General features: G+C 47.3%; 1 protein-coding gene across 1 annotated transcript in view; it reads left to right on the top strand.

The window, feature by feature from the left end:
* Positions 1–25,853, top strand: part of LOC310773998 (heparan-sulfate 6-O-sulfotransferase 3-B-like) — a gene marked incomplete at both ends in the record, with an annotated part of 45,014 nt that extends 19,161 nt beyond the window's left edge. The window contains 2 exons of the mRNA XM_083634048.1: positions 24,446–24,668; positions 25,326–25,853. Coding sequence (XP_083490174.1) covers positions 24,446–24,668; positions 25,326–25,853 — 751 coding nt within the window. The remainder of the gene's footprint in view (positions 1–24,445; positions 24,669–25,325) is intronic.
* Positions 25,854–26,249: the final 396 nt, after the last annotated feature.

Here is a 26,249-nt window from a genome sequence, read left to right as displayed (position 1 = left end):
AGCTTCAAGAGTGCATTTTTGTTCTTGTGTGACCCTCAACACAGACTTTAAGAATCCCGGGCCACTTACTGATACTTATGCTTAAATTAACCCACTCATATTCTGGTTTATTTCAAGAAAAACTTTTGTGGCCCTCTCTATCATCAAAGTTGCCCATCCATGAGTTACGGCATGACAATATTTGTTCGGCCCCCGGCAACAATCTGGGTTTCTCATGTGGCCCCCCATGAAAAATAGTTGCCCACCCCTGCTTTAAAGCATGTTTTTTTTGTTTGTAATAATGACTCACCGAGTTTCAAAGACTTGCAAAAAAATAATCTCAGAATGCTGCAAGAAAACATATAGAAGTCAATTGCCTTTCAGAAATTGCCCAATAGTTTGTGTGGATAGATGTGACCGTTGCACAATAAAGTCGTCCATTTCCCTATATGCCATATCTACATGGACCTCGAGGACTGGCTGACACTTCACAAAGCTGCAAAGATTAAGATGTCAAGCAAAGGTTAGCGCTAAGACTCTACTAAGCTGCACACGCCAGGTTGTTGTGTGTGTGTGCGTGCAGGATGTCCTTAACGCTACAGTGATTGTGCCTGTGTTTGGAAAACCAACTGTAAATGTCATCTGGAGAATCCCCATCTGCCGCCTAGCTTTAGCAAAAGCACATCCGCGCACCCTCACTTGCATACGGCATTGGGCACTTGGACCTGAGACTTGGACTAAGTTGAGCCGCACTTAAGTCACACACACACACACACACACACACACAGTGACTTGAGACTTGACTTGAGACTCGTCCTCAAAGACTTGAGAGACTTGACATTTGGGGACTTGTGAACAATCTTTTTTTTTTTTTTACCATTGACACTAAGGAAATGTCTACTAAATGCCACCTAATCATTGCTGCTGATACTGCATTCTAATAGATAAAGGAGGGAGGATAATACAGTACATGCTTTGAATTCCTTAGTTTTAGCGATGCAGTGTTCTAAGCAGACCAGATGGCATTGGCAATCTAGCAGACGATAGAACGCTCATCCATAATAGACTTGAGACTTGGACTTGTGTTGTGACCAAAGACTTGAGACTTGACTTGGACTTGTGTTGTGACCAAAGACTTGAGACTTGGACTTGCAAAAAAAGAAAAAAGAAAAAATCTCTGCGGCCTGGACACCACACATCTTTCTGGAAGCAGTCTTGTTTCCCTGGTCTCCACACCAGGGTCCCTGGGGCTTTTCCTTTATGGCTGAAAATAGCATCTCATATGTGAGACCAGTGGAGATCACAGTGCAGCGCTGCGCTCCGTGCTCATCATCATCATCTCTCTCCCTCTCCTCCTCCTCCTCCTCCTCCTCCTCCTCCTCCTCCTCCTCCTCCTCCTCCTCCTCCTCCTCCTCCTCCTCCTCCTCCTCCTCCTCCTCCTCTCTCCTCCTCAAGCTGTCTCTCCCTCTCTAGATATGATGTATCGTGTAATGCTACCTGCCTATTCTCCCTGGAACTGGGCCATTTAATGGACAGTGAAAGTGCACTATTGATGGACCGTGCAGTTGCTTGCCGTTCGCGGCTCGGGGCCGAGGCAGAGCGGATTGTGTTTCAAGTGCGTGTGCGCGTGCGTGTGTGCGTGTGTGTGTTTCCGCGTGTGCGCGCCTGTTGTCGTGCACAGATGGGACAGGGATAGTTTTGCCTGTAATTGCCAGACGCAGATTAAATTAGTAAGAGAGGTTGGAGAGAGATGAGTGAAAATGGATCCTGCCTTGACCTCTCCTATAGTCTAGAGGCTGATGTGATGAGACTGCCTTGGTCCCTCTACAACTGAGCTGCTTCGCCCAATCATCTCGCCAAAATGTCCCATGTCATCCTTTTCGCCAAAGAACTTTGACATTGATAAGAACCCGGGAGCTTAATAGTTTGTTCCACTGCAATATCATGACTGCAGGCGCTGTTGTAGGGAAAAAGAGCAGAACAGCGTCGCCTCTCGCCTTCAGTAAACTCTTTGGCTGTGGTACAACGGAAGTGGGCGGCCGTACCGTTTACGGTCATATCGCTGAAGAAAAAAAACGTTCGTTTAGAAGCCACCATATTGTTTATTGCCGACAAACCGGCCAACAGATATCAAGGCTGTTGGGCTTTATGGAAAGGACGTGACTCCAACTGGTTAACTTATTATCGGCGGCGTTTTGAGCCTGGGGAACACTTGGTTAACAAACGTAGCTAACAGCTAGGTAATGCCAGAGGCTATTTACTGTTTATAAAATGGCTCTCTCAAATCAAGCAATCTGATTGGCTCACAGCGGTGGTATATTGAGCATATACCACAGTCAGTATACCACAGTTAGGGCCACTCACTGTGCGAAGCGTGAAATGAAATGAGGCAAGCTGTTTTAATAATAATAATAATTATTATTATTATTATTATTATTATTATGGTAACCGTTTTATATCAGCAATAGATCACTTCAGACCGTAGTATATGATTATTATACCACACCTAAGGTATAATAAGACGTCAGACCACTATTATGTCTGACATCATCACCCGTTTTAACAGCTTTTTTTTTTTTTTTTTTTTTTACTTTGAGCACAAAATTTGGTTATTTGTCAACAATAATAATAATAAATACTGGCAAACAGTGTGGCTAATCAACAGACCAGTGCATGACTCACCAACACATGAAATATCTTAAAAATTACAAAATTCACTGGAGGGGCGGCATTAACCTGTAGGCCCGCTGTTGCTGGTGCTCCAGCCTCTGATGGCCTAATAGTCTAATAGCTACTCTGCCTGTTAGTCTAATTTAGCTTTTCATTCACCATGTCCGTTTGTGTATCCCCGCTCCGCCGATGTGTTTTACAGCACTTGCTGTAGTTTGTTAGGCTTGCTCCTCCGTGGTCATCTTGCTGTAGTTTGTTAGACTTGCTCCTCCGTGGTCATCTTGCTGTAGTTTGTTAGGCTTGCTCCTCCGTGGTCATCTTGCTGTAGTTTGTTAGGCTTGCTCCTCCGTGGTCATCTTGCTGTAGTTTGTTAGACTTGCTCCTCCGTGGTCATCTTGCTGTAGTTTGTTAGGCTTGCTCCTCCGTGGTCATCTTGCTGTAGTTTGTTAGGCTTGCTCCTCCGTGGTCATCTTGCTGTAGTTTGTTAGGCTTGCTCCTCCGTGGTCATCTTGCTGTAGTTTGTTAGGCTTGCTCCTCCGTGGTCATCTTGCTGTAGTTTGTTAGACTTGCTCCTCCGTGGTCATCTTGCTGTAGTTTGTTAGGCTTGCTCCTCCGTGGTCATCTTGCTGTAGTTTGTTAGGCTTGCTCCTCCGTGGTCATCTTGCTGTAGTTTGTTAGACTTGCTCCTCCGTGGTCATCTTGCTGTAGTTTGTTAGGCTTGTTCCTCCGTGGTCATCTTGCTGTGGTTTGTTAGGCTTGCTCCTCCGTGGTCATCTTGCTGTAGTTTGTTAGACTTGCTCCTCCGTGGTCATCTTGCTGTAGTTTGTTAGACTTGCTCCTCCGTGGTCATCTTGCTGTAGTTTGTTAGACTTGCTCCTCCGGTCATCTTGCTGTAGTTTGTTAGGCTTGCTCCTCCGTGGTCATCTTGCTGTAGTTTGTTAGACTTGTTCCTCCGTGGTCATCTTGCTGTAGTTTGTTAGGCTTGCTCCTCCGTGGTCATCTTGCTGTAGTTTGTTAGGCTTGTTCCTCCGTGGTCATCTTGCTGTAGTTTGTTAGACTTGCTCCTCCGTGGTCATCTTGCTGTAGTTTGTTAGGCTTGTACCTCCGTGGTCATCTTGCTGTAGTTTGTTAGACTTGCTCCTCCGTGGTCATCTTGCTGTAGTTTGTTAGGCTTGCTCCTCCGTGGTCATCTTGCTGTAGTTTGTTAGGCTTGTTCCTCCGGTCATCTTGCTGTAGTTTGTTAGGCTTGTTCCTCCGTGGTCATCTTGCTGTAGTTTGTTAGGCTTGTTCCTCCGTGGTCATCTTGCTGTAGTTTGTTAGACTTGTTCCTCCGTGGTCATCTTGCTGTAGTTTGTTAGGCTTGTTCCTCCGTGGTCATCTTGCTGTAGTTTGTTAGACTTGTTCCTCCGTGGTCATCTTGCTGTAGTTTGTTAGACTTGTTCCTCCGTGGTCATCTTGCTGTAGTTTGTTAGGCTTGTTCCTCCGTGGTCATCTTGCTGTAGTTTGTTAGACTTGTTCCTCCGTTGTCATCTTGCTGTAGTTTGTTAGACTTGCTCCTCCGTGGTCATCTTGCTGTAGTTTGTTAGACTTGCTCCTCCGTGGTCATCTTGCTGTAGTTTGTTAGGCTTGTTCCTCCGTGGTCATCTTGCTGTAGTTTGTTAGACTTGTTCCTCCGTGGTCATCTTGCTGTAGTTTGTTAGACTTGTTCCTCCGTGGTCATCTTGCTGTAGTTTGTTAGGCTTGTTCCTCCGTGGTCATCTTGCTGTAGTTTGTTAGACTTGTTCCTCCGTTGTCATCTTGCTGTAGTTTGTTAGACTTGCTCCTCCGTGGTCATCTTGCTGTAGTTTGTTAGACTTGCTCCTCCGTGGTCATCTTGCTGTAGTTTGTTAGGCTTGTTCCTCCGTGGTCATCTTGCTGTAGTTTGTTAGACTTGCTCCTCCGTGGTCATCTTGCTGTAGTTTGTTAGACTTGCTCCTCCGTGGTCATCTTGCTGTAGTTTGTTAGACTTGTTCCTCCGTGGTCATCTTGCTGTAGTTTGTTAGGCTTGCTCCTCTGTGGTCATCTTGCTGTAGTTTGTTAGACTTGCTCCTCCGTGGTCGTCTTGCTGTAGTTTGTTAGACTTGTTCCTCCGTGGTCATCTTGCTGTAGTTTGTTAGGCTTGCTCCTCTGTGGTCATCTTGCTGTAGTTTGTTAGACTTGCTCCTCCGTGGTCATCTTGCTGTAGTTTGTTAGGCTTGTTCCTCCGTGGTCATCTTGCTGTAGTTTGTTAGACTTGCTCCTCCGTGGTCATCTTGCTGTAGTTTGTTAGGCTTGTTCCTCCGTGGTCATCTTGCTGTAGTTTGTTAGGCTTGTTCCTCCGGTCATCTTGCTGTAGTTTGTTAGGCTTGCTCCTCCGTGGTCATCTTGCTGTAGTTTGTTAGACTTGTTCCTCCGTGGTCATCTTGCTGTAGTTTGTTAGACTTGCTCCTCCGTGGTCATCTTGCTGTAGTTTGTTAGGCTTGCTCCTCCGTGGTCATCTTGCTGTAGTTTGTTAGACTTGCTCCTCCGTGGTCATCTTGCTGTAGTTTGTTAGACTTGTTCCTCCGTGGTCATCTTGCTGTAGTTTGTTAGACTTGCTCCTCCGTGGTCATCTTGCTGTAGTTTGTTAGGCTTGTTCCTCCGTGGTCATCTTGCTGTAGTTTGTTAGACTTGCTCCTCCGTGGTCATCTTGCTGTAGTTTGTTAGGCTTGTTCCTCCGTGGTCATCTTGCTGTAGTTTGTTAGGCTTGCTCCTCCGTGGTCATCTTGCTGTAGTTTGTTAGGCTTGCTCCTCTGTGGTCATCTTGCTGTAGTTTGTTAGCCTTCTTCCTCCATGGTCATCTTGCTGTAGTTTGTTAGGCTTGTTCCTCCGTGGTCATCTTGCTGTAGTTTGTTAGGCTTGTTCCTCTGTGGTCATCTTGCTGTAGTTTGTTAGGCTTGCTCCTCCGTGGTCATTTTGCTGTAGTTTGTTAGACTTGCTCCTCCGTGGTCATCTTGCTGTAGTTTGTTAGACTTGCTCCTCCGTGGTCATCTTGCTGTAGTTTGTTAGACTTGCTCCTCCGTGGTCATCTTGCTGTAGTTTGTTAGGCTTGCTCCTCCGTGGTCATCTTGCTGTAGTTTGTTAGGCTTGCTCCTCCGTGGTCATCTTGCTGTAGTTTGTTAGGCTTGCTCCTCCGTGGTCATCTTGCTGTAGTTTGTTAGACTTGCTCCTCCGTGGTCATCTTGCTGTAGTTTGTTAGGCTTGCTCCTCCGTGGTCATCTTGCTGTAGTTTGTTAGGCTTGCTCCTCCGTGGTCATCTTGCTGTAGTTTGTTAGGCTTGCTCCTCCGTGGTCATCTTGCTGTAGTTTGTTAGACTTGTTCCTCTGTGGTCATCTTGCTGTAGTTTGTTAGGCTTGCTCCTCCGTGGTCATTTTGCTGTAGTTTGTTAGACTTGCTCCTCCGTGGTCATCTTGCTGTAGTTTGTTAGGCTTGCTCCTCCGTGGTCATCTTGCTGTAGTTTGTTAGGCTTGCTCCTCCGTGGTCATCTTGCTGTAGTTTGTTAGGCTTGCTCCTTCGTGGTCATCTTGCTGTAGTTTGTTAGGCTTGTTCCTCCGTGGTCATCTTGCTGTAGTTTGTTAGGCTTGCTCCTCCGTGGTCATCTTGCTGTAGTTTGTTAGGCTTGTTCCTCTGTGGTCATCTTGCTGTAGTTTGTTAGGCTTGTTCCTCTGTGGTCATCTTGCTGTAGTTTGTTAGGCTTGTTCCTCTGTGGTCATCTTGCTGTAGTTTGTTAGGCTTGCTCCTCCGTGGTCATCTTGCTGTAGTTTGTTAGGCTTGCTCCTCCGTGGTCATCTTGCTGTAGTTTGTTAGGCTTGCTCCTCCGGTCATCTTGCTGTAGTTTGTTAGGCTTGCTCCTCCGTGGTCATCTTGCTGTAGTTTGTTAGGCTTGCTCCTCCGTGGTCATCTTGCTGTAGTTTGTTAGGCTTGCTCCTCCGTGGTCATCCATCCTCCCACAGTCAAGTTGGCTAAGCTTAAATCGGCCCATTCATCTGCTTTGTCAAATGCAATGGAGGGAAGACATGGCAGGTGAATAGGGTAAAAGGGCTGTTTTCTCTTTCTCATCCTCGGAGCCGGAAATCTCCATTTCACTAGCACTTATAGAGCAAAACTTTCCGGTATGTTCTGAAGGGTTTTTACAAAGGGGGTTGTTATATCTTTCATAGCCTGATTTATATAACATTGTATTCCTAAAAACATGGTGTTTTTCTAATGACTGTTGACATTATTTTCTGATTCATGGAGTGATAAATAGAGATATTAAAAATCCCCCCTCTAAAAACCTTTGGCTCTAATATATGAACAAAATCATTTTTTAACCTGGCTTTATCCAAAGTTCAGATTTCTGTTCCGGAAATGTATGGCCCCTTCCCTGCTTCCTACCTGCCTAGCTCCGGTCCCCTTCCTCTGGCCACACCCATTTTCAAACTTGGCCTTCATTTTGATCTGAACTACACAAGTGTCAAGTTCTGAGACTGCATCTTTCACAGTCGACAAATCTTAAAAAAAAAACTCTCGTAACGGGACAAGCCCCGTCTTTTATTGTCACACGAACACCACAACACATGCATGCGGCCACAACACACTCATGCTGACAGTGGCCGTTGAAAAGTGTCCTCTGCATTTAACCCATCCAGGCATGTCCTTTCCTCCGGGGGGCAGGCCAGGAGCAGTGGTCGCTTTCTCGTACAGCGCCCGGGGACCAACTTCGGGTGTTGTCGTCACTGCGGACAAACAGACAGGCAGGGAGACAGACAGACAGGGAGACAGGCAGACAGACATACAGACAGACAGACAGACATACAGACAGACAGGCAGGCAGACAGACAGACAGACAGACAGACAAGCAGGCAGGCAGACAGGCAGACAGACAGACAGACAGACAGACAGACAGGGAGACAGGCAGGGAGACAGGCAGGGAGACAGACAGACAGGCAGGGAGACAGACAGACAGGGAGACAGGCAGACAGACAGACAGGCAGGGAGACAGGCAGGGAGACAGACAGACAGACAGGCAGGGAGACAGACAGACAGACAGACAGACAGACAGACAGACAGACAGGCAGACAGACAGAGACAGACAGAGAGGCAGACAGACAGACAGGCAGACAGACAGAGACAGACAGACAGGCAGACAGACAGACAGGCAGGGAGACAGACAGGCAGGCAGACAGACAGACAGACAGACAGACAGGCAGACAGACAGACAGGGAGACAGGCAGACAGACAGACAGACAGGCAGACAGACATAAACACCTGGCAAAGTACTCAAGACCACTTTTGTGGTAGCTCCCGGCTCCCGCTAGCTAATACAGTAGGTGTCTCCAGGTCAGGACCACATTTTGCCATGATCACACACACACACACACACACACACACACACACACACACACACACACACACACACACACACACGCTGTCGTGGATGGTAGTGACAAGGTGGTAAGATGGATCTTCTTGTGCAGTGTTCTCTCCAGGAAATAAACCTCCTAAAATACCTCCATTCCTCCACGGGATCGGGAGTTGATTCTCTTCAGTTGGATGTGAGAAATCAAGTGTGACTTTGCCCGGCAAACAGCCTCGAAGTTTTCAGCCGGTCATCACAACCAGAGGGCTGTTTTTTTTTTTTTTTTTTTTTTTTTAAGTGTTTTTGGGGTGAAGAAGTAGGACTCTCAGAGACGCCATGTTGCTAGGTCGAGAAGTCTTTTTTTCTTCTTCTCAGAGTAATTCCCTTGTGGGCACAGAAACACCTTCGTGGTCATCTTGCTGTAGTTTGTTAGGCTTGCTCCTCCGTGGTCATCTTGCTGTAGTTTGTTAGACTTGCTCCTCCGTGGTCATCTTGCTGTAGTTTGTTAGGCTTGCTCCTCCGTGGTCATCTTGCTGTAGTTTGTTAGGCTTGCTCCTCCGTGGTCATCTTGCTGTAGTTTGTTAGACTTGCTCCTCCGTGGTCATCTTGCTGTAGTTTGTTAGGCTTGTTCCTCCGTGGTCATCTTGCTGTGGTTTGTTAGGCTTGCTCCTCCGTGGTCATCTTGCTGTAGTTTGTTAGACTTGCTCCTCCGTGGTCATCTTGCTGTAGTTTGTTAGACTTGCTCCTCCGTGGTCATCTTGCTGTAGTTTGTTAGACTTGCTCCTCCGGTCATCTTGCTGTAGTTTGTTAGGCTTGCTCCTCCGTGGTCATCTTGCTGTAGTTTGTTAGACTTGTTCCTCCGTGGTCATCTTGCTGTAGTTTGTTAGGCTTGCTCCTCCGTGGTCATCTTGCTGTAGTTTGTTAGGCTTGTTCCTCCGTGGTCATCTTGCTGTAGTTTGTTAGACTTGCTCCTCCGTGGTCATCTTGCTGTAGTTTGTTAGGCTTGTACCTCCGTGGTCATCTTGCTGTAGTTTGTTAGACTTGCTCCTCCGTGGTCATCTTGCTGTAGTTTGTTAGGCTTGCTCCTCCGTGGTCATCTTGCTGTAGTTTGTTAGGCTTGTTCCTCCGGTCATCTTGCTGTAGTTTGTTAGGCTTGTTCCTCCGTGGTCATCTTGCTGTAGTTTGTTAGGCTTGTTCCTCCGTGGTCATCTTGCTGTAGTTTGTTAGACTTGTTCCTCCGTGGTCATCTTGCTGTAGTTTGTTAGGCTTGTTCCTCCGTGGTCATCTTGCTGTAGTTTGTTAGACTTGTTCCTCCGTGGTCATCTTGCTGTAGTTTGTTAGACTTGTTCCTCCGTGGTCATCTTGCTGTAGTTTGTTAGGCTTGTTCCTCCGTGGTCATCTTGCTGTAGTTTGTTAGACTTGTTCCTCCGTTGTCATCTTGCTGTAGTTTGTTAGACTTGCTCCTCCGTGGTCATCTTGCTGTAGTTTGTTAGACTTGCTCCTCCGTGGTCATCTTGCTGTAGTTTGTTAGGCTTGTTCCTCCGTGGTCATCTTGCTGTAGTTTGTTAGACTTGTTCCTCCGTGGTCATCTTGCTGTAGTTTGTTAGACTTGTTCCTCCGTGGTCATCTTGCTGTAGTTTGTTAGGCTTGTTCCTCCGTGGTCATCTTGCTGTAGTTTGTTAGACTTGTTCCTCCGTTGTCATCTTGCTGTAGTTTGTTAGACTTGCTCCTCCGTGGTCATCTTGCTGTAGTTTGTTAGACTTGCTCCTCCGTGGTCATCTTGCTGTAGTTTGTTAGGCTTGTTCCTCCGTGGTCATCTTGCTGTAGTTTGTTAGACTTGCTCCTCCGTGGTCATCTTGCTGTAGTTTGTTAGACTTGCTCCTCCGTGGTCATCTTGCTGTAGTTTGTTAGACTTGTTCCTCCGTGGTCATCTTGCTGTAGTTTGTTAGGCTTGCTCCTCTGTGGTCATCTTGCTGTAGTTTGTTAGACTTGCTCCTCCGTGGTCGTCTTGCTGTAGTTTGTTAGACTTGTTCCTCCGTGGTCATCTTGCTGTAGTTTGTTAGGCTTGCTCCTCTGTGGTCATCTTGCTGTAGTTTGTTAGACTTGCTCCTCCGTGGTCATCTTGCTGTAGTTTGTTAGGCTTGTTCCTCCGTGGTCATCTTGCTGTAGTTTGTTAGACTTGCTCCTCCGTGGTCATCTTGCTGTAGTTTGTTAGGCTTGTTCCTCCGTGGTCATCTTGCTGTAGTTTGTTAGGCTTGTTCCTCCGGTCATCTTGCTGTAGTTTGTTAGGCTTGCTCCTCCGTGGTCATCTTGCTGTAGTTTGTTAGACTTGTTCCTCCGTGGTCATCTTGCTGTAGTTTGTTAGACTTGCTCCTCCGTGGTCATCTTGCTGTAGTTTGTTAGGCTTGCTCCTCCGTGGTCATCTTGCTGTAGTTTGTTAGACTTGCTCCTCCGTGGTCATCTTGCTGTAGTTTGTTAGACTTGTTCCTCCGTGGTCATCTTGCTGTAGTTTGTTAGACTTGCTCCTCCGTGGTCATCTTGCTGTAGTTTGTTAGGCTTGTTCCTCCGTGGTCATCTTGCTGTAGTTTGTTAGACTTGCTCCTCCGTGGTCATCTTGCTGTAGTTTGTTAGGCTTGTTCCTCCGTGGTCATCTTGCTGTAGTTTGTTAGGCTTGCTCCTCCGTGGTCATCTTGCTGTAGTTTGTTAGGCTTGCTCCTCTGTGGTCATCTTGCTGTAGTTTGTTAGCCTTCTTCCTCCATGGTCATCTTGCTGTAGTTTGTTAGGCTTGTTCCTCCGTGGTCATCTTGCTGTAGTTTGTTAGGCTTGTTCCTCTGTGGTCATCTTGCTGTAGTTTGTTAGGCTTGCTCCTCCGTGGTCATTTTGCTGTAGTTTGTTAGACTTGCTCCTCCGTGGTCATCTTGCTGTAGTTTGTTAGACTTGCTCCTCCGTGGTCATCTTGCTGTAGTTTGTTAGACTTGCTCCTCCGTGGTCATCTTGCTGTAGTTTGTTAGGCTTGCTCCTCCGTGGTCATCTTGCTGTAGTTTGTTAGGCTTGCTCCTCCGTGGTCATCTTGCTGTAGTTTGTTAGGCTTGCTCCTCCGTGGTCATCTTGCTGTAGTTTGTTAGACTTGCTCCTCCGTGGTCATCTTGCTGTAGTTTGTTAGGCTTGCTCCTCCGTGGTCATCTTGCTGTAGTTTGTTAGGCTTGCTCCTCCGTGGTCATCTTGCTGTAGTTTGTTAGGCTTGCTCCTCCGTGGTCATCTTGCTGTAGTTTGTTAGACTTGTTCCTCTGTGGTCATCTTGCTGTAGTTTGTTAGGCTTGCTCCTCCGTGGTCATTTTGCTGTAGTTTGTTAGACTTGCTCCTCCGTGGTCATCTTGCTGTAGTTTGTTAGGCTTGCTCCTCCGTGGTCATCTTGCTGTAGTTTGTTAGGCTTGCTCCTCCGTGGTCATCTTGCTGTAGTTTGTTAGGCTTGCTCCTTCGTGGTCATCTTGCTGTAGTTTGTTAGGCTTGTTCCTCCGTGGTCATCTTGCTGTAGTTTGTTAGGCTTGCTCCTCCGTGGTCATCTTGCTGTAGTTTGTTAGGCTTGTTCCTCTGTGGTCATCTTGCTGTAGTTTGTTAGGCTTGTTCCTCTGTGGTCATCTTGCTGTAGTTTGTTAGGCTTGTTCCTCTGTGGTCATCTTGCTGTAGTTTGTTAGGCTTGCTCCTCCGTGGTCATCTTGCTGTAGTTTGTTAGGCTTGCTCCTCCGTGGTCATCTTGCTGTAGTTTGTTAGGCTTGCTCCTCCGGTCATCTTGCTGTAGTTTGTTAGGCTTGCTCCTCCGTGGTCATCTTGCTGTAGTTTGTTAGGCTTGCTCCTCCGTGGTCATCTTGCTGTAGTTTGTTAGGCTTGCTCCTCCGTGGTCATCCATCCTCCCACAGTCAAGTTGGCTAAGCTTAAATCGGCCCATTCATCTGCTTTGTCAAATGCAATGGAGGGAAGACATGGCAGGTGAATAGGGTAAAAGGGCTGTTTTCTCTTTCTCATCCTCGGAGCCGGAAATCTCCATTTCACTAGCACTTATAGAGCAAAACTTTCCGGTATGTTCTGAAGGGTTTTTACAAAGGGGGTTGTTATATCTTTCATAGCCTGATTTATATAACATTGTATTCCTAAAAACATGGTGTTTTTCTAATGACTGTTGACATTATTTTCTGATTCATGGAGTGATAAATAGAGATATTAAAAATCCCCCCTCTAAAAACCTTTGGCTCTAATATATGAACAAAATCATTTTTTAACCTGGCTTTATCCAAAGTTCAGATTTCTGTTCCGGAAATGTATGGCCCCTTCCCTGCTTCCTACCTGCCTAGCTCCGGTCCCCTTCCTCTGGCCACACCCATTTTCAAACTTGGCCTTCATTTTGATCTGAACTACACAAGTGTCAAGTTCTGAGACTGCATCTTTCACAGTCGACAAATCTTAAAAAAAAAACTCTCGTAACGGGACAAGCCCCGTCTTTTATTGTCACACGAACACCACAACACATGCATGCGGCCACAACACACTCATGCTGACAGTGGCCGTTGAAAAGTGTCCTCTGCATTTAACCCATCCAGGCATGTCCTTTCCTCCGGGGGGCAGGCCAGGAGCAGTGGTCGCTTTCTCGTACAGCGCCCGGGGACCAACTTCGGGTGTTGTCGTCACTGCGGACAAACAGACAGGCAGGGAGACAGACAGACAGGGAGACAGGCAGACAGACATACAGACAGACAGACAGACATACAGACAGACAGGCAGGCAGACAGACAGACAGACAGACAGACAAGCAGGCAGGCAGACAGGCAGACAGACAGACAGACAGACAGACAGACAGGGAGACAGGCAGGGAGACAGGCAGGGAGACAGACAGACAGGCAGGGAGACAGACAGACAGGGAGACAGGCAGACAGACAGACAGGCAGGGAGACAGGCAGGGAGACAGACAGACAGACAGGCAGGGAGACAGACAGACAGACAGACAGACAGACAGACAGACAGACAGGCAGACAGACAGAGACAGACAGAGAGGCAGACAGACAGACAGGCAGACAGACAGAGACAGACAGACAGGCAGACAGACAGACAGGCAGGGAGACAGACAGGCAGGCAGACAGACAGACAGACAGACAGACAGGCAGACAGACAGACAGGGAGACAGGCAGACAGACAGACAGACAGGCAGACAGACATAAACACCTGGCAAAGTACTCAAGACCACTTTTGTGGTAGCTCCCGGCTCCCGCTAGCTAATACAGTAGGTGTCTCCAGGTCAGGACCACATTTTGCCATGATCACACACACACACACACACACACACACACACACACACACACACACACACACGCTGTCGTGGATGGTAGTGACAAGGTGGTAAGATGGATCTTCTTGTGCAGTGTTCTCTCCAGGAAATAAACCTCCTAAAATACCTCCATTCCTCCACGGGATCGGGAGTTGATTCTCTTCAGTTGGATGTGAGAAATCAAGTGTGACTTTGCCCGGCAAACAGCCTCGAAGTTTTCAGCCGGTCATCACAACCAGAGGGCTGTTTTTTTTTTTTTTTTTTTTTTTTTAAGTGTTTTTGGGGTGAAGAAGTAGGACTCTCAGAGACGCCATGTTGCTAGGTCGAGAAGTCTTTTTTTCTTCTTCTCAGAGTAATTCCCTTGTGGGCACAGAAACACCTTTAAGATGTTTTTGCTCAAGCTGTGGGAGTTATCAACACCCCGGCGTTGCTGTGAAATCGATGTGCGCAGTCCCCTGCTTGTTTCAAAAGGGCTTCTTCTCTCCCAACAGCACTGATGTGTGTCGATGTCGAAAGTGATAGTTCATTGCCGAGGCTTGATGGAAGAGTGTGATGTTGAGGTGGAGCGGTGAACAGTTCGTCACGGACAAATGGAACTCAAAGCAACGCGCTGCAGTTTGAACGTCGACAACGGCAACTTCGGCCCAGGACCAAATGTATGTACATGGAGCAACAACAACCAGGCGACTGACCTCATGCAACTCGAGCCCATTCGAGGCATCTTTCAACAGCCCAAGTTTGGCACTGGTGACATCATCACTGATGACATCATCACTGACATCATCACTGATGACATCATCACTGACGACATCACTGATGATGACATCACCGTTCAAGCCCATTCGAGGAAACTACCATCTTTCTACAGCCCAAGTTTGGCATTGATGACATAATCACTGATGACATCATCACTGATGACATCATCACCGTTCTCCATTCCTGACTGAATGCCTGACTCACCCAAAATCTTGACCATGGTACTTGTAAGATAAAGTACCGCAGGAATGAGTCCGGAAGACCTGGATGTAAGCAGTTCCAGCTCTTAGAGGCCATTTACACCTGCCATTAACATGTGGTTTCTGCCATCAGATTGCAATCAGATTGTATTTTATCACTTGAAAGTACAGGTGTAAACACCCCAAGACACATTGAAGAAGGATTGCAATCTGATCGGCCAAACCACCTCCGGAGGTGGTCAGGGATGCATTGTGTACACATTGAACACAAGTCTAAATGCAATGTGTCTTCTCAATCTGGTTACAGCAACTTTATACGGATTGAGAGGACAACGATTTCTGCCATCAGATTGCAATCAGATTGCAATTTGATGGCAGAAAAGGCATGTTAACGCCGGGTGTAAATGGCCTCTTACGTAAATGTGTTTTTCCTGCGTTCCTTGTCTGTGAAGATTATCTTGCTGAACACAAACTTCGCTGTTTCATAAACGTTTGTTAACCACAGACCTTATTTCATGCATTCAAACCGAAATTCCCATGCAGAAATCCCATTGCCTTTCCCCCCTAAGAACCAGGGAAGTGCAGGGGCTTCTGGGTAAGCCTACAAAAATAACTGACCTAAGAAATATGGACAAAGCTATCCCATTCATTTTGGTCTCCCGTTTGGAGTTGATTCGTTGGCCGTCGCCATCTTGATTTTTCGTCAGCAGAGTGGGAGGGAATGGGTTGAGTCCTTCCGCAGCTCACGTGAGATGGGAGGTTTACCAGAGCCGCAGCTCCGCCTGCTATAGGTGATCTGTCAATCACCCCCTTTTCTATCATCTATTTTACTCCAGATGGGCGAGTTATATAAGATATGACCCCCCTACAGTTCTTATGAAAAGGTGAAATTAACTATATAGACCAAAATCTTGTTAACGGCCAGGCTGTAAAGATGTGTAATTACTGTTACAAAGCAGGGCATTTTAACAGGAACGACGGGACTTCTGAGTCCTGCCTCAAGTGGCCATTCGAGGAATTACAGCTTAAACAAAGACTTCAGGGGAAAGGGGCGGAGCTTGCCCACTGACAAAAATACATCATCCTTGCAGTGCTCCATTGCTGACTGTTAGGTACTTTCAATAAGGAGTGCATCTTCAGTAGCTTTAAATGGTTTCCATGAAGGCTTTTATCACGAGAGACGGATGCTGTCCTCGATGCTAGTGAGTGAATTAACAAGGCAGATATTGATCTTTTGTTGTGAGTTTCCTCTTTAGCTGTTGTAGAGCTTTTTGATAGTGATTTAGAGAGTGTCAGAGAGAGACAATCAGAGAGGGACAAAGAGAGAGAGAGAGAGAGAGAGAGAGATGGGGGGCGAGGGCGAGGGGGGGGGGGGGTGGGCGATCGATAGGAAGTGTGTTTTCAATATGGAGAAAGGTGAGCAGGCATGTGAGAAGGGCATGAAAGAGGCGTTGGATTGATCGGTTGCAGAATGCGACAAGGGGAATTAGCCGTACCCAGAGCCGTGTATATAGAAGAGTCGCCACATCTCCATTCACTCCAATGGACCAGTTTTTTTTTTCTCTCAAGAGTTCCAGGAAGTAAGGTCCTGGATTAAGCAGCACTGTCGAGTTGCAGCGAAATGGACAGTTTGTGTTGTACTTTGAACGTTTTTTTTTTCTTGAATCAAATTGTACATTATCAGCTTTATTTTAGTATTCAAAAGTAGCGCGAGACCCTTTCCTGGCCATTCATTGGCTAATGAGTCACGCATTTTGGTCCTCCGCTGACGCCACTCTCTCTCTCTAGAGGGCACTAGCCGTACCCTTAGGAATACACACACAAGCAGAGGTGGTGCCTGGGTAGTGCACCGGTAGATTCCCTGCCCAGCACCCACCGACCACGAGGGGTTGCAGGTTCGAGCCCCCGTGTTACCTCCGGCTTGGTCGGGCATCCAGGCACAGTTGGTCGTGTCTGCAGGGTGGGAAGGAAGCTGGATTAAGGGATCAATTCTCCCAAAAAAATGAAAATTCAGTCATTATCTACTCACCCACATGCCGATGGAAGGACGGATCAAGTGTTTTAGTCCACAAAACATTTGTGGAATTTCACAGGAAAACACCGTTGCAGAACAATAGACCTTATTCGCTAACCCCGGACAGCTCCATATTGTTGACATACCGTCCTGCAGCTGACAACTATAGTAACGGCCTTATTGTCGTTTCTGTTCCATTACAAAATAGCGATAGTGATGACAGCAATAAAAAAAAAAACAGAGTTGTTGTTTGTATGCTGCCGTTAATGCCTGTAATAATAAACAAAAGAAAAAACGAGGTGAACAGACTTTGCTGTGAGGAGCTGTCAGAAAGTTTCACCTGTCTCTCCCAACTATCCACACACCTCTCCTGTGCTGCTGACGTATCCTCCGTCTCGCTCCCTTCACGTCTGTGTGGACGGTAGAGATAGAAACAAACCACGGGGACTTTATTGCTGTCATTAATACAGCCATGCCTAACGCAGGTCACCATCCGAACACAATTGGAACGATACAGGTAACGCTAACGGTGGCTAGCTTCCTATAAACACTGCTCTGATAGGCTGTCACTTGAGAGCTGCTGCGCTATGTCGAGAACATATGGCGGCGGTGGGCGTTTGGGGGGAGGTCTATTGAATGAGGATGGTGACCAAAAAAAAAAAAAAACTACTTACCTGGCATAGTCCAAGTCTCCACAAGCCCTGAGATGCCAAGTTGACTTGAAAAGACATAATAAAAAGAAAACCTGTTTTAGCTGAGATTTTCACTATAAAGCTCAACAGTGACTTAACACATTCAGTGCCAGCGACGCCATATGGCGTCATTAGAAATTTACCGTACAGTGCCAGCGACGCCAAATGGCGTCATAACTCGATTTTTTTTTTTTGACGGGGGGGTGTCGATCTATGCCTCTTACATCGCCTCTTACAATATTCAGAGGTATTGAATGTGTCTAACCTATTTTACAGAACCCTTAGGTGGCGACAGCGCTCTCCAGATGAGAGAACGTGGAGTGAAACACACAGAAGAAGTCATTGGGGGGAAGGAAATCGCATCGCATCCGTCCGTATGCAGCGGCTTCATTGAAGCAACGTTTAGCTGTGCCCCTGCAGCAGCCAATCTGCTATCACAATTGAGCACCTCGATGTCCGCTGCAACAGCCTCCGTGTCCGCTGCAACACATGATCAGCCGTGGATTTGTTATTATTCTCAACTCGAAGCATGGGAGCTGGTACACGCGGCTGTAAAAAAGCAGGATCTAGCAGACTTTTTCAGTGCTGAGCACAGGCAGAGAAAACGAGAAAACAGCAGAGCAGAGAGACACTCCTCCCACAACGGGGGGGGGGGGGGGGGGGGGGGGGGAGGAGGGGGGGAGGTGGGCACGCAGAGCCAAGTACACAACACAGACCCAGACAGCAGGACAGGGTTGGCAAACGCAAGCCAGAATATCCGATGCCCACCAGCAGCAAAAGATCAGCAAGAAGCTGCAACCAGCAGCGCATGCAGGCGCCAGCGCTGCTGGTTTCAGCTAAAAATATTATTCTTCCAAACAAAATTCCCTTGCCTTCACTGTTTTATTGAAGGAAATTATTTTTGAGGTGTGACTACATCAGAAAATTAGCTTCAGAGTCAGTGATGTGCTTGAAATGTTTAATTTCACAAAAGGCTCATTATCTCAGCTCGTAGAAAAAAAGCTATTTTTTTCGTTCAATCAAGCTATCTTCTCCGGCTCATAACTAAAGAACGGAAAATGGGATCAATAAACTTTTTTTTGCAGGTGATAGAAGAGAGTCTCATCGTTATTTGTGCGTGTTCAGTGTTTACATAGTAATTATTAAAGAAATTATATGACTGTTTTAAAATGCATTGCGGCCTATGTGGCACAGCAAGCAACCTTTTGCCCAAGGGCCGTGGCACTGAAAGTGTTAACTTAACATCAGAGAATTCCCCATTCATTTTCTCCACAGACATTTTGGGGGGGGGGGGGATTCCTTATTATAAAGAGTTTTAAGCCTGGAGCCAAGCCAACCAGCCCTGTACTGAATCATGAGTGACCATAAAATATTTCGAGCAAAAAACAAAAATAAACATGCATGAATGGGGGGGGGGGGGGAAGGTGGCGGGGCTGAATCTAAAATATATATTTTTTCCTGCCCGGGACAGCAGGCGGAATTGGCCAAGCACAATTGGGGAGAAAACGGGTGGTGGGGGCGGGGGGAGGGGGAGGGGGGGGGGGGGGGTGGAATACACACAAGCAAAGGCACAACCATGCACGCACACGCACATGCACACACACACACACACACACACACACACACACACACACACACACACACACACACACACACACACACACACACACACACACACACAACACACACACACACAGACACACACACACACACACACACAGACACACACGGTTGGTTGTGTTGACAAGTTGACAATGACTCTCCTGTTGTATGCCAGAGGCTCTGAGTTTATCTCCTTTGTTTAATATTCATTCAGGTCTCTCTGAGTGTGGGGTTTTTGCCCAGTGAATCAGACAGATACCTAACCAGAGAGCTTCAGGGAAATACATGGCGGAGATTGTTGTTTTAGCCCAGTAAAGCCTCATCAACCAACATGCTATATCAGAAAAGATACAGACGAGAAAAGCGTATAAAAAAAGATGATTTCAGCAGTGCTTTTTTCATTTAGATATGCAGTGGGCTTCAGACGGACAATGTAAAAAAGATTAAAAGCAGAGAATGTACAAAGTGCATTAGATGAGAAATTCTCTTTTGTGTTTTTGCTGAAAGCGCTTTTTAGACGTTTGAGTCAGAGCCCCACCTACCTACTGGTGAACCCATAGTCATTCTCAGGTATAATAAACAGTGAAATGCTAGTTGGATATGAGACGGTGTTTCCTGCATAACAAAACCTCAACATGTTCACCCGACAAGTAATCATTCGTGTCTTTTTTTAAAGGTATACTATGCACCTACAGTATTTCATTCAAAACATTACATACACTCATACAAATGTTTCCCCTTTCAATCATCAAATTAGGACCCATAGAACTGTGTGGCAGTGTGTTTATGTGCAGTGATGCTGCCCCCTGTCTGTATTTTCATGTTTTCACAATGTGTTGCTCTGTTTTAGGGCTGTCACTTTTTCCCAAAATAAAGTTCGAACGAACTTTAAATGCCCGCAAAACGTTCGAATATATTTGCGAAGTTTTTGGGTTAATTATTTTTTATTTTTTATTTTTTTGCAGGCCAGGCCACCGGGCATCGGCCCAACGTGTTAGCTTGGACGCTCACAGTCACAACACTGCCTCACAAACTTGGCTGCATCCAACTCGAGACAACTTTTCAGACCCTGGAGACAATCTTTCTCAGAAGAGACTAGCGCGAGAAATCTGGAGACTGGGATTAACATTACCAGCAAGCAGCAGTTGGTTAATTTTGGTTAATTAAAAAAAAAAATCGAACAGGTCAATTATACATTCGAACATGCCCTCCTCCCCCACATTCGAAGTTAAATTCGAATTTCGAAATAAAAAGTGACAGCCCTACTCTGTTTGGGACGTTTCTGGGTGGAAACATGTTCAGAGTCCCACGTGGGGGCGTGTAGCGCCCAGCCAATCACATCGCTCAGAGCGGAGCAGCCCGGCAGAGCAGGCTCAGCGGACTGCATTCTAAATGAAAACAGGAAATGCGTCTGCTTCCCGAAGCGTTTTGCAAGGTGCTTGGACCTCCACGGTTTGGAGGTGTGTGTGTGTGTGACGTCACGTGTGTGTGTTTATTTGTGCTTTTATAACATAACCGCTGTCAACTGCGCCGCTCGCTCTCCCCATTTACTGTCACCCTCACTCGACCACACCACACAGATCACAGCAAGACATTGTGAAAACACGAAAATACAGGCAGGGGGCAGCATCTCTGCAACAACACCGCCACACAATTCCATGGGTCATAAGCGATGATTTAGGCATATATATTATATATATTATATATATATATATTATATATACGAATATTGTATATTCTTTGATGAAATAGTTGCATAGTATACGTTTCATGTGACCCCGCCGCTGTCCCTGACATGAGTAAGAGGAGAGCTTTGACATTTGCTGCTCTCTGTCAATAGGTCAGGTCACAATGAAAGCATAGACATGTATTGATTTGGCTGTCTTGCGGTTAGCTGTACAGATAGATGATAGGCAGTGGAGGTGGAAAAGAGTGAGCTGTCTCCCAGGAAGTACAACAAAGGCAGCGTTGTGAGCATGGCGAGGGGGGGGGGGTTGGGGGTGTCCATCTAGTGGTGTCCTCCGCCCAGCAAGGCGAAGATGGCTTTGTAATTCGCTTATCCTCCACTGTGGGTGCCGTGGACATTGGCTGCGTTTCCCAACAAAGAAGCTTCTTAAGGAGTTAAGAAGGCTCCAAAGAAGTGTTTCCCAAACGCCTTCTTAACAGCCTTCTTAACACATCGCTAAAGAAGGCTCTTAAGAAGCATCTTAACTGGAGCTGTCCACCATCTCGATGTGAGAGGTCCTCTGCGGCCCACTAGATGGCACTCTGAGCCCACCAGTGGGCCACGACCCAGTGGTTGAGAAACACTGTTGTAGAATAACCTAATCGTGGTCATGTTAAACAAGAACTTCTTCTATTAAACATTATTTATTTCAGACATGGACTGCAGTTCAAATTGCTTTATATACACAGCATACAACAAAATTGCGGGAAACACTACAGAATTTAAGCGACCTTGGGTTCTGTGAAAGGTGCTATATAAATCCACAACATTCTTATTATAAAAGGAATCCATTCTGATTAGATGAATATAGCGTACGGTAAAACATTTAAAACACAAGTAACCATATTACATAGAGGGGATATTTTCAAGTGTTCCCCAATTTTAAACACTAAAGGGTGCATGAAAGAAAGGGAAAAGGGAAAAACACAAGAGGAACAGTGGACACAAGTATCTCCTTTTGCCTGACGCGGCTGGATCTGCCAGTGTTTCGTCATTAAGAAGGTGTTAAGAATGCCCCAGACCCTGTAAGACCCTTCTTACAAAACCTTCTTAACTCATTGAGTGCCAGCCACTTTTGGAGAACGGACGCTCCCAGTGCCAGAGTTTCAGAGCGTTTTCAGTGATTTCTCGAGGCCCACAGAATATTGTGTGATATTACTATGTAAACACCGAACACGCACAAAGAACGATGAGACTCTCTTCTATCATCTACAAAAAAAGGTTTATTGATACCATTTTCCGTTCTTTAGTTATGAGCCGGAGAAGATAGGTTGTTTTGAGCAAAAAGACACGTTTCAAATTAGAAGCTGAGTTATTCCGCCTTTTGTGAAATTAAGCATTTCAAGCACATTCACTGAGTCTGAAGCTAATATTTTCTGATGTAGTGACGTGGTGTAGTTGTGTGGTGCCCTGCATGCCCCACCCCCCTCTCCCCCCCTCAGCTGCAAACTCCTCCCCACACTAACACACAGCCTAACACGCACCCAGTCTATTTTCGGAGCGCTCCGTTTTTGTGCGGCGGCTCCCAACGCGACACGGAAATGCCAAACCGGACTGCAGGGAAAGGTTTGGCCCTTCGGCGTCGGGTGCTGCCTTTCTGGCGGCTAATCGTGTGGAGAAACTATGCAGACAGACAGACAGAGACAGAGAGGCTCAGTTGTGGGCGCGGATTGACTGCTGTTCGCAGCCAACGTCAGCTGCAGACAGAGCCATCTATATGGCTCTGGCTGCAGCATGAGCGGTTTCTCTTTCATCATGGGGCTTTTTCCTGCTGTTTTCCGGACCTTTCTCTAATCTGGAGAGCACCTAATGAGTCCGTAAAATAGGTTATACACCTTCAATAGCTACAATATTTGTACAGGAGATGCCTGAGGCTTTGATCCACGTCCCACCGTCAAAAAACGCAATTGACGAACATACTCGTCCTTGGCACTCTACGTTACTAAACGAATTGACGAACATACTCGTCCTTGGCACTCAATGAGCAATTGGGAAACGCGTTTGCTTCTTAAGGGGGCCTTAAGAAGGGTTAACTTAGCTTCTTAGCGCTAAGAAGCTTTAGGGAAACGCAGCCATTATCTGTGGGGGGGAGTGCATGTCTGTGAGTGTGTTCTGCCATCATATCAGACATCATATCAGCGCTTTGGCAAGCGCCATACAACGCGGTACGGAGGGCTGCTCCACACAGAGCGCGTTGCATAAAACGCCGGAGGCTCCGCGGAGCGTTACGGAGGTCGCCAGAGGCGCTTGACAAAGCGGCTCTGTGAGATGAGTTCGGAGTGAGAATGTGTTGTCATAAAATCAGGCTTAAAAAGGAATGTTCCAACGTGTTGGGACAAAACGTCCTTGAATCTCTCTTCTTTATCTTCTTTATTGAGCTATTGATTGAGTGGACGTGTGGACCCAGCAAATGAAGCACAATGAAACGGGATTACATGTTCACTTTTTCATCTCTTCCCGACAGAGTAAAGGTCACTCACTGCGGTCTGCGAGTGCACGGCCGTCATTTTCAATTTCCCCATTTTGTCTCCGTGTCCTTTTTTTTTGCTTTAGAAGAAATTGTAGCGATGGAACTCTTTTCAGTCGCCTCACTGTGAACGCTGGCAATCAGCGAGCTCAAAGGACACGAGGGAAAAGCTGCGTGTTCTTTAGTAGGCTGCGTTTCTGTGGGGACGGTTCACAGTGATTGCTGAAGTGCAGGTTCAAGGAAAATCACACTCACACGCTCACACACAAAAGGAAGGTGCTGCTGAAGATGAGAAAAGATGGGATGTAGGCACAAATAAATGGGTTTGGTGAGAAGAATCCCGCAGTAATCTTTGCATGGTGGCATGTTGAGAATGCACGCTTTGATAAGTGGGCCATTCGTCTTGCATTGCTTTCTATGCGACTGTTCTCTCACGGCGTCTGACGAACCAAATGTTTTTCATTTAGATCCCAGTCTGTCACATTTTCAATATAAACAACAGTATCTATCTGCTTTTTTTTTTTTTTTTTTATCATTTCTTTTTCAGATTTCGCCCTCCCCCCGTTCTCTCTCCAATTGTACTTGGCCAATTTCCCCTGCTTCCCCACCTACTCTACCGATCTACGGAGAGTTGTAGACTAGCACATGCTTCCTCCGTTACGTGTGCACTCAGTCGCCGGCCGCTCATTCTCCCCCCGACAGCGAGGAGTTTCACCCACAGCATGTAGCGTGTGGGAGGATCACGCTATTTCCCCAGTTCCCCTCCCCCCACGAACAGGCCCCACCCGACCGACCAGAGGAGGCACTGCTGCAGCAACCAGGACACATACCCCTAACTCCGACTTCCCACCTGCAGACACAGCCAATTGTGCCTGTATGGACCAAGCCGGACTCGGCAACACAGTGGGGTTGTGATATTTCGTCCAAATCATATTCCTTTCTCGACAGGATATCAGAAGTCTGATGTACAATATCATCATCCCCCACTGAGATTTCCCTTTGGCGATCAAAAAAAATGCATATTAAAACAAAGAAATTAGGGGGGTACGGTGGTGCAGTGGTAAGCGCTGTCGCCTCACAGCTCGAAGGTCCTGGGTTCGATTCTCACCTGGGACGCTGTGAACGCTGAAGGAATGCGTGCCCGTCCGCATGTCCTCGAGTGCCCACCGCCCGGGTGGGGTCGTCAAAAGGGCCTTTCTGTGTGGAGTTTGCATGTTCTCCCCGTGCCTCCCGGGGGTTTCCTTCATATAGGAACCCCCTTCACCAAAAACATGCAATATCCTGGTTGCTAATGTGGTTCCTCCTCTGGTCGTTGAAGGGGGCCTGTTCAGAGGGAGGGGAATAGCGTGAACCTCCCACGTGCTATGTCCTACCAGTGATGCTTCCCCTGTCAGGTGAAAAGAAGCGGCTGGCTAACTGCCCATGTCTCGGAGGAAGCATGGAGCCAGTTTCGGCTCTCCCCAGATCGGCAGAGGGTGGAGTAGCAACCAGGATAATTTTTATTTTTATTTTTTTTAAGTAAAATGGAATTAAAAAATTGGGGGGGGGGATTGCAATTGATCATGATCTAACATGCACGTCGTCAAGCACCTCAGCTCATGTATCTCCTTGTCTCCCTCTGCAGGAACTTCTACTACATCACCATGCTGCGCGACCCCGTGTCGCGCTACCTCAGCGAGTGGAAACACGTGCAGCGTGGCGCCACGTGGAAGACCGCCCTCCACGTGTGCGATGGCCGCTTGCCCACACAGGACGAGCTCCCCGCCTGCTACAGCGGCCCAGACTGGACCGGCGTGACCCTGGCACACTTCATGAACTGCCCCTCCAACCTGGCCAACAACCGGCAGGTGCGTAGTGATGAAAATCATTATACGCTTTAATGAAGTAGCCTATTACCGTTTCAAAATGGAATTATCATTCAAACCGCGTTTTGCCTACAGCGCTTTGAAAAACATGGTAAATACTGTCCACCGTCAACTAAAGTCAGCAACGGTCTCCGAGACGCAGGGCGAGTAGCCTTGGTGAAATGATTTCAGTTTGTGTATTGGTAGTTTGTGGGTCTGAGTTTTCAATATAAGACTTGATGAAATTATTTCAGTGAGTTTTTTAACATTTTCAGCACATTTTAAAGGCACTACATGCGATTTTGTTTTTGCCCACTGGATGTCGCACTAGAGCAGTAGTAAACAAAAAGTCTATGAAACACAACAACAACAACAACACGCATGCCACACGCACAAAGCAACAGCCCGACGCTTGGACAGGCTTGGAAAGAACAAGCTAGTTTTCACAACACAGAGAGGGGCGTGGCTTCCTTCAGTGCTCTGAATAATATTACTCGCCTGTCTGTCTCGGTCGATATATAATAGCAGTTTGCTGGCATCTAGTAGGGCTGAATATCGCATTCAGTGCCTTTAACAATACTGCGATAATACCGCTAGCCGTGATCATTTTGGTCACTGTAACCATGATACGAAAATGTCCATACCGTTTCGTCTCTACAGGTGCGCATGCTGGCCGACCTCAGCCTGGTGGGCTGCTACAACATGTCCTCCACGAGCGAGTTGGAGCGCGGCCACGTGCTGCTCGCCAGCGCCAAGGCCAACCTGCGCAACATGGCCTTCTACGGCCTGACGGAGTTCCAGCGCAAGACGCAGTACCTGTTCGAGCGGACGTTCGGCCTGCGCTTCATCCAGGCCTTCACGCAGATCAACAGCACGCGCGCGGCCAGCGTGGGCATCAGCGAGGAGGTGCGCCGGCGCATCGAGGGGCTGAACGCGCTCGACGCCGAGCTGTACGACTACGCCAAGGAGCTGTTCCTGCGCCGCTACCAGCGCAGCCGGCAGCAGCGGCACCGGGAGGAGCGGCTGCGCAGGCGGCAGGAGAGGCAGCGGCGGCACAGGACCTATCTGGCCCAGCTGTGGAGACTGGGGGGAGGGGAGGAGGAGGAGGGGGAGGAGGAGGAGGAGGGCAAGGGGCTGGAGGACAGAGCCACCACAGAGGACTACAGCAGCCAGGTGGTGCGGTGGTGAGCACAACAACCAAGAAGAACAAGGAACCTTTAAGAAGGAAGAGACATTCTTTCATACTGACGTTCCATGGGGGGGCCAGTTCTATTGCAGCCTATGGGAGAGGCGTGGAGAAGCGCACGACGAGAACCCAACACATCTACGTGGTATGACCTCTGAAATGCTAGAAGAAGAAATGCTACTGACTGATTTTCCCTAATGTGCACATTCGTTTAGTTGCTGTGGATCTCCAAACAGTATCCAAACATGATTATGGACATACTGTACATGGGCTCATGGTGAGTCAAATGAGCTATTGGAGACCAAAATACGCAGTACAGATTTGACTCTTTTAATCTGCCAACGTTGCTGCGGCAGTACTGCAGCAATAGAGCTCGACAGTGACGTGACTTTCCGTGA

The sequence above is a fragment of the Poromitra crassiceps genome, assembly GCF_964638095.1.
Source record: "Poromitra crassiceps genome assembly, chromosome: 3".
Lineage (NCBI taxonomy): Eukaryota > Metazoa > Chordata > Actinopteri > Beryciformes > Melamphaidae > Poromitra > Poromitra crassiceps.
Note: the sequence above shows the minus strand (reverse complement) of the source record. Positions and strands in the feature narration are given on the sequence as shown.